General features: G+C 44.1%; 2 protein-coding genes across 2 annotated transcripts; one reads left to right on the plus strand and one right to left on the minus strand.

Moving 5' to 3' along the window:
• The first annotated feature begins 1,441 nt into the window (after window positions 1–1,441).
• Window positions 1,442–4,763, plus strand: LOC120649104 (B-cell receptor-associated protein 31-like). The gene is made up of 3 exons (XM_039925787.1): window positions 1,442–1,671; window positions 1,774–2,281; window positions 4,120–4,763. The coding sequence occupies exons 2-3, from the start codon at window positions 1,996–1,998 to the stop codon at window positions 4,485–4,487; spliced, it is 654 nt and encodes a 217-aa protein (XP_039781721.1). The 5' UTR covers window positions 1,442–1,671; window positions 1,774–1,995; the 3' UTR covers window positions 4,488–4,763.
• Window positions 4,764–5,581: 818 nt separating this feature from the next.
• Window positions 5,582–8,475, minus strand: LOC120649105 (actin-related protein 2/3 complex subunit 4). Its single transcript, XM_039925788.1, has 8 exons — window positions 8,305–8,475; window positions 7,992–8,057; window positions 7,847–7,899; window positions 7,287–7,314; window positions 6,676–6,750; window positions 6,309–6,413; window positions 5,991–6,080; window positions 5,582–5,884 (listed from the first exon to the last, which is right to left on the minus strand). Exons 1-8 carry the CDS (start codon window positions 8,305–8,307, stop codon window positions 5,795–5,797), a joined length of 510 nt encoding a protein of 169 aa, XP_039781722.1. The 5' UTR covers window positions 8,308–8,475; the 3' UTR covers window positions 5,582–5,794.
• Window positions 8,476–8,753: the final 278 nt, after the last annotated feature.

Here is an 8,753-nt window from a genome sequence, read left to right on the forward strand (position 1 = left end):
TCACATATACCCATAAGCAGATTATTTCAAAATAGAAAATATAAAATTAGATCTATCTTGCATGCATGTTTAGTTGAAATCTATAGATTTCTGTTTTTTTTTTCACGTGATGTGCCGTCACATATACCCATAAGCAGATTGCATGTAACGTTTGCATTTTTTTTCTAAATATGACATGGTTGTGTTGTAACATTATTTTTCGTAACGAGACGTAGGTGGTGTGTAATATTTATTTCGTAAATGCGACATGAATGAGTTTTAACATTTAGATCTCACGATGTGTAACGTGACAATTTATTAGCTGTGACAATGTGTAGAATAGAAAAAATTTAATAAGCTCCTTAACTAGGCAGGCATGTGTGCGTTTTGGCAAACAACGAATATTATATGGAAGCCAACCTAACATACTTACCGAGATCCCCCTCAAATGCATTTATGCATGCAGTTTGTTTTACAAACGCCGCGATTTTAGAAAGGCTAACGCCGTAACAGCTTTTTCTTTATTTTGTAATTGAATTTTTCTCTATAAAATTAACGGTCTAGATTTAATTTACATCCTACCTCCTGAGAGGTAAGAGGGTGTACCGTAGCAAGGCCCTCAAAACAAATTTAATTTATTCACAGATATGCATGCTGCTACTTTAACACTGGTCTAAAACTGTTGAGCCCAAAAGATGAGAGAGAGGCCAAGCATGTTCTCCAGCTAAGATGAGGTAATTTGCCGGTTATAACTAGGCTGTCACAGTTCAACATTATTTGCTCCAGCAGGGCCTTGCCCTTAATTCAATCCCAACGGCACCTTGATTACTACCTTAAGAGCCCCAAGTCCTGAAGAAATTGTCAATTGGACGAGGGTCCAAAAATGGACCATTACTCGTGATAACATGAGTACGGGGTGTTGACCATAAACTGCCACGGGACGAGTAATAGCGACGAATTGATCAACTCCGCTGCCAGTGCGCTGCAAATTCCCATACTGCCACGTTATTACAGAATAAAAAAGATTACTATAAGACAGGATCGAACAGAAACCTACAATCTGCGAAAAAACGCTCGTAGAATGAAACAAAAAACGAATGCAATGGTCGCTGCTCCACAGCTGACAGATCCACTGTAGCTGAACTCTAAACTCCAGATTCATCAGTGTGAAATAAAAATGCCTACTTTTATGACACGGAATTTCCTTTTCCTTCCTACGGAACTCATTTTTTTAAATATTTTATTTTATCTTAATTTTTGCAAAAGCCAAAAGTATACAAGTAAAACTACAGAAAAAGGCTGTCTAAAATTGCAAATGCATTGCTCGTACAGTACATTTTAAAATTCGTTGAAAAGCATGTCGGGAGAACTTTCGGGGTATGCTTGTTAAGCACCATTTGTTAATCGAAAAGAAAGAGTTAAAAAAACAGAGAAAGGGGGGGCCCAACGCAATCAGAATCAGCACACTCCCACTCAGTCTCTCACACTCCTCTCTCTCTCTCTCTCGCTCGCTCTACCTCGTGCCTGCACGCCTCCCGTCCCCTCCCCTTCCGTCGCCTTTCGCCGCCGTCTTTTGCTCTAACCCTTCGCCTTTCGATACCCTTTCCCACTTCTATTACCATCATCCCATAACCCTCGCCCAAAGTCCGCTGATTCTTGATTGCTTCGAGTTCTCGCCTGGTTCTTGGCAAGGTGAGCTGCTTCTTTCCACATTCCTAGGGAAGTTTCCATATGCTTCCCCTTTTCTCGGTGAGGTTTGGTCTCCTCATTTCCTGATAGCTCACCTTTTCGCAGGCCAACAAAGGTGGTGCTCATCTCCGATATCTCCCCGTCAAAACTGTAATTTTTCTGCCGCCAGGAACCTCCATTCCCGTGCCATTCTTAAATTTGGCGCAGCGAATTCGTTCTTGCGAGGATTGAAATCCTTGCGGCTTTCTCGAGCACGCGCGGCCAAGCCGGGGTTGAAGAATCATCGCAGATTGGTAGTAGAGAGGGACGCCGCAGCCAGTCCAAGGTATGATTCAGCTGCTGTTCCTCGTGCTGTTCGCGGAGGGCGCGGTGGCGCTGCTTCTCATGGTGAAGGTCGGGCCGCTGAGGGAGCTGGCGATGCGCGGCGTGGACCAGGTGAAGACGGGCAAGGGCCCGGCCACCGTAAAGACCCTGGCGTGCACGCTCACCGTGATCCTCATGTCCGACGTTGCCAGCATCCTCAAGATCCAGAACAGGGGGCTCAAGGTCGGCACCGTCAGCCCCATGGACCAGGTGCTCTGGAGGACGCACCTTCTCGAGGCATCCCTCATTGGTGAGCATTCGTTTCCCTATCTTGGTTCGTTTTTTTGACTGGCAACAGTAATCCAGCCACTTAGCATTTTGTAATGAACCAGTGTCTATGGATGCTATGATGGATTAGTGACTGGCTGATTGCTGCTTAGGTTCCTAGGTGGTAAACGAAGTAGCAATCGAAAATCCAATGTTCTGGATTCAGCTACCAATTTAGAGTTCGGTCTGGAATAGCAAATTTACAGGTTACCCAATCCAGGTTTTGAATCGGAACCAAATACTTGGCTAGTCCCAAAGCACGTTTCCTGCAATCTTACTTACCATTAAGGATTGCTTCTTTTAATAATCTCCATTTGGTAGTAGTGGTGGTCATCTCCTTTGTTTACCTGGTTAGTCAACTGTTGAAGGAAAACTAGATTATATTGGTCTATTAGGATACTACAACAACATTCTTATTGGATTGCATTGGACTATTGTCCTTCCCTTGTTCGCATCAAGGAAGATAATAGCATGTTGCAGCAATTGTTTGCTCTTCAGATATTGTTTGGTACTGTTAGAATTTATCTATAGTCATTTTACCTGAAACTGAAGGTAAGGTATCCAGTTGTCATTTTTTTTAAACCAGTTGTCAATTTTATTTTTGCTTAAGCACAACATACTCCTATCAAATACCAACTTTATACAAGTTCGTTTTATGCATGGCTCCAGCTTGCGCTGCATTCTGAGTATGCTGTGGTGCGTGGTGAAGATTTAAGACTTGGGAAAATGTTATCTTGAAAATGGTAGGCTGGGATAAGGACAGGAAGCTTGTATGTAGAATCTAGGCAGGGTACCGTCTTGCTCAGGAATGCTAAGGGGATTCAGATACACAGATAAGGCGGGTTCTCAAAATAAGGTGTATTATATTTTTAAAAAAATAAAACAAAAACTTAAGGTGTATTCTCTCCCAAATCAATCTACGCCCTTTGTAATTACTCTAGTACTGTTTGTGTTAGTTAATGATTTCAATTAAGTACCAGTGCGGCCCTCTTGGGTTAGGAATCTTAGTTATAAATTTTAACTTTTTAAGAATTATGAAGCGCAACCTTGAAAGGTTGGGATTTGGGGGAATAAATAGAGTGGCTTCAGTATTGGTTTTGAGGACCTGTTTCATATTTGGGCATCTTGAATCTGCTAAAATTACACACAAGAGGTATTAGGGATAGTAATTGTAGTAGTAGTAATAATGAAAGGGGAGTGATAGCTTAGGTCATGGTTTGGGCACTTGAATTGCCGATTCCCATGCTCTTCTATCTGAAGCTGGTTGGTTGTTAAAATTATTATGATATAGTTGTATTTGTATGTATTGTGAAATGCTAAGACATGGAATAAATTTTCTACGTTTTTATGAGGAAGGAGGTGTCCTTGTTTAGATTTGATATTTGTCTATGCAGTACTGAAGCTGTAGATCCATGAGATACAACTGTACAAACTAAAAGGTAGATTGTGTACCAATGTTCCAACACAGAAGAGCGGATCCATGCCGATAAAGTTACTATGACAGCATGGCTTAGGAATTTTCTCTGGTTTCTTTGAAGCTGTTGGTCCAATCTACTCTTCTCTTCCTTTTCTTTTCTTTTCTTTTCTTTTCTTTTCTGTTACCCTTTTCTTGTCGTAGGAAGATTCATGCCTAAAATGGTAAAAGTAAGCCTCGGAGGATATTTGAAATTCCCATTGAACCTATACTTTGATTGGAATGTCGAACACACCCATTATTAACCCAGGGCAATGTTGTTTTCTTCTTTATGAAAAGAATCGTATTATTTCTTTAATAGCTAAATCTGGCAATGGTAGTCTGATACATTTTATTTCTCCTTGTAGGATATACTCTATTCCTTGCATTTGTAATCGACCGGCTGCACCACTACCTGCGAAAGCTCATGACACTGAGGAAAACATCCAGCACATCCAGGGAGGAGGTCGAGAAACTTCAGATGGAGAACCGATCCCTCCGCGAGAAGGAGGAGAAATCCTCCAGCGAAATGAAGAAGCTCCAGCGGGAGAATGCAAAGCTGAACGAGAGCATGAAGAAGCTGAAATCCGAAACCGAAGAACATGAGAGGAAGGCATCGGTAGCAGAGGCCCATGTGAACGCGCTGCAGAAGCAGTCGGAGGAGCTGCTCCTGGAGTACGACCGGTTGCTGGAAGACAACCAGATCCTACAGACTCGGCTCCTTAGCAGAGGCTGAGCTATTAGCTGGTCTATGCAGCTTCAATTGTTCATTAGCAAGAGTCTTACCATATGGCGTCAGAGAGCCGAGGACTTGCCCTGTTTCGAATGAGGAATGATGTGATTCTTGGCGCCCATGCTGTTCCTAACTTATGATCTTGTTGGTGTACGGATGCAGTGTGTATTAGTTAGAGAGTTCTTGTTTTTTTTTTGAGGCATTTTAACAGCTAGGGATGGCGATGGGATGCGGCATGGGGAATTCATTATTAGAAGGATCCAGAATGCGGTTGGAAAATATTGAACTGGCACGTGTCGAACCCCATGGCATGCACCAAGCTGTGATTTGTGGGCGAAGCCATGCCATGGTGGGTTGATGGAATCCTGGAGAACTGGCATATGGTTTGGTGTCTTCTGGAACAAGAGCCCTGCAGCTGTGGCTATGGTTGGCACGATCGCTCTTCATCTTCATCGACGAGCATGGTGTTGAGATCGTGGCGCCCCGCGGACGTGTTGACTGTTGTGGACTTGTGGCGGAACACCTTGCCGGCGAACACGCGGTTGAGGCCGGCGGCGCGCTTGACGGGGAGCGGTAGTGCGAGGCGGCGGCAGAGAGCACCCTCCTCGAGCGCAGTAGACGGAGGCGCTCTCCCGCTCCTCGCAGCGATAGTGACTCAAAGGAAGCAGCGGCGGCGACCCTTCACGGCCGGCGGCGGGCGTTTCTGCCTGGTTCACCTCCACGATCAACCGCCTCGTCGATGGAGCGTCGTTTTTGTAAAAATTCCACCCCGCCGTTTCTGCTCTCCTCGATCTGGACCGCAAAAATACCACGCCTCCGCGTGGAACGCCTGGCCCGGCGCCGAGCGCGTCCGCGGAAATGCTCCGCCGGCGCCTCCTCCCACTCCTCTTCCGGTGGTGCTCGCACCTCCGCCGCCATGGCACGGTTCTGAAGAGCCCTCTCGCGGCAGCCCGCGCCGTCTCTGAGGTTTAGGCCGGTGGTAGGTGCCAGCACCAGAGAGGCAGAGACCACACCCTCGTCGGCGGCCGTAAATTGGACCCATACATGCAGCTACGACAAGAATAGCTGGCACATCTCATCAAAAGGAACCAAAGATATACAACACAACCAATTGTAATAAGCGCAAATCGCCTTATAAGTCAATTGTCAGCTGTTAATCAGGTGCTCTGGAACCAAGAATGTGTCCTCCACAAGGCATTTACAGAAATCAGAGTGAAGAAACAAAACCTAAGCTGAGCAACAGAGGCGTAGTCACAGGCCATGATCATGACGTTTATCAGCACTGGACTACAGCACCTATGGCTGAGTCATCATATGAACTGCTTCAAAAATTCAGTCGCCACAAGCCGGCCGCGGGTGTTTACTGACAGCTTTAACTCGCTGATCTCCTTGTCAATGTCCTAAAAGTTCATGTAAGAACAACGATGTGAGTATGCGTATATGCCAACATCTAGTACAAATGTACAATGTTTGCATCTAACAGGCAAATGTAAAAGTGAATCTTACCTCCATAAATTGCACAATGAAATCTATGAGCTTGTGCTTATGCATGTCCTCGCAATGGTAGTTTGTTATCAGAAAACTGATATCATAACCCTGAAACATAAACAATGCATACATAGCCAGAGTTCAGTCATAAACAATTGGAATTCTGCAACTAACAGGAAAGACAAACATTCATATTGATAGGACTGGTCACTACGTGGGACAATGCCAATATAGGACAGATGGAATTATGGAAACCGGTAGTATAAAGGTTAGCAGAACTACAGGCCATCATTCAGTTGTCTACATACTGCAGACATAAAGCACCACTTGTGATACCTGAACTGGTTTTCTCCTCAACACTTGGAATGCCTCGGCCCTCATTGATAAAAACCTAAGAAATTTCTTTGCAAGAATGTTTTCCAGTTCATCTGCTTGCTTAACCTGTCAAATCAATCAGAAGGTTTGAATATATACCTCCAGATGACAAATGGTTACCTGAAAAAACATAGTAAAGGCATGCAAATGAACCATAAATTGTGCAATTGGGTTCACCTTTTTAGTTTGTAGTAGAAAATATTTTCTTAACAATTTTAATACTGAAGTCTACAGCTATGAGCTATGACACAAACAAATCACTGTATGGCCCAAACGGCATCTTAAACTATAGCAGTAGCGAAAAACCTGACAAGGATCTCCACAGTACCTTCATGCTTATACGTATAGAGTTTATTGAAGTCTCTATTAAACATTTTTCTGCTTCATTGCGGCAGATGAGTACCTGTACACAAATATGGGACTATGAATCACACAATTATGGAAATACTGAGCAAATATTTTAAATGTTCTCCCCACTAAGGATACATGCAAAGATATCATGTAAGCAGCATCTTCAGGTAAACAGCAAATGAAATTGTTTTGGCAACAACCGAAAAAATTTTTAGAGGAATCTTGTTAAAATTGCTCAAACAAATATCAACAACCTTTTTTTTCCTTCACAAAAACATAAAAAAGTAAAAAAAAAAACCATGGCATGAAGAAAGAAGATCCAGCATTGAGTAATCAATCTTAAATTTACTTAAGCACGATAAAAATGAAACAGAGCAGTTCGTGATTCCTAGCACAGTATCGTAAAAGAGTGCACTTGTTACAAATAAAAAAGAAAGCACTGCCACCAAAAGTTGGTTCATGCATAATGACATACATGGTTATGTTCGTTAAAAAAAGAAACACATGGTTATGGTTTCCAAAAATGAAAAGGCAATAATGAAGACTTGTAAACTGAATTTTAGATGCTGTCAGAGATGTCTTGCTCACCGGGTTCAGTAGAAGTTCAGGGCTCGTCCTGTGAATAAGGAATTAAAATTGAAGATGGATTAGTAAGTGCAAAAAGATCTACTCACTTGAGCCGTTAGGAAACATGTGAAAATGAAAGTAAACTGAAATATTCACGAGCAACAAGAATGGCACTACTGCTTACAAATGTCGACGTCGAATGATATTACAGTTCTATAAGCACAGTTCTTGGTTTGGGAGAAATAATACTGAAAATGGGGATGGTTTTCTTTAATGTTTGCAATCCGCACTCTATAAGTTAATCAGGTAAAAATTTGTTCATGTTTCTAGAACGACAAGATTCGTAGAGTAAAAAGACTTGGACTTAAAGTGCACCAGAGCCCAGAAATGCAGCAAAGATGAAAAGAAACAGGCATACAGGAGCAAGGTTTCTAACGTAACATGAGTACATGACACTGGCAATAATTTCACACACTGAATGCCATTGCGTCAAGAACTCCTTGGCAATAATTTCACCAGACAAATGTGTGGTACATGACAAAACAAAATGACTGAAAATTCCTGATTGCAGCAAGACTTACTTGAGCTCCACCTCTGGCTTGTTGTGCCTCTCAACTTCTTGGCAAGGAAAATTCTAGCGGCAAAGCAAAAACACACATCACCTAAGTTACGCCTCTGATGAATTCAGTGCAGCAGCAGGAGCATTGTACAAGGAACATCAGGTACCTGGAGGCACATCGCCGCCTCCAGAGTGTTTCGGATGCAAGTGAGGTACAACCGCAGCGTATTGGCCTGCGAGAAGAGGTATGTATTAATACTGCCAGATGTTTGATGGTTCAGCACACGCCGAAATGAAGCGTGGTCAGCATAATAAGCCAAGCGAAAAAGGATTCTGGTAGCAGTTTGAGGCCGAGAGAGACAGAGGTGGCTAGCGGAAGCGTCGATTGGAGACCAAGAAACGCTAGATCTCACGGTTCAGGTAGAGCCCGTTGCTCCGGAAGGGGGTAAGGCGATTGATGGAATCAAGGCGAGTGCTTACCATGGTTGGAGCGGCGGCGAGGGCCTAGGGGTCGGTGTGCCTGCCGGCGACGGAGTAGGCGAAGGCGGAGGGATGCGGTCGAGGAGAGAGCGGCGGTGGCTGGCGTGGCGGTCGGGAATCGGTTGGGGAAAGGAGAGGCGCGACGCGACGGGAGCCGTGGAAGACTGGAAGGAATCAGAGCCCGTCTGACAAGTTGGTCCCACCGGTCAGGGAATTGGTGCGAAATCACTACGTAGGAGTAGTTCCTAAACGTGAAATTCATTCAAATACCACCGAGGCAGGCAGTGAAAACATGTGCGGACGAAGCCTGCACAATGTTCAACGACCCGTTTCGCCTCGAAATAGCAGTCAGGGTCTCAGGGGTCGGAAACATAATTGCTTACCCGAGGTCGAGGTGAAGCTTGTGGCAACTCGATCCCGAACCGAAACTTGGCCAGAATCCTCGATTC

Source organism: Panicum virgatum, chromosome 9K (assembly GCF_016808335.1).
Source record: "Panicum virgatum strain AP13 chromosome 9K, P.virgatum_v5, whole genome shotgun sequence".
Lineage (NCBI taxonomy): Eukaryota > Viridiplantae > Streptophyta > Magnoliopsida > Poales > Poaceae > Panicum > Panicum virgatum.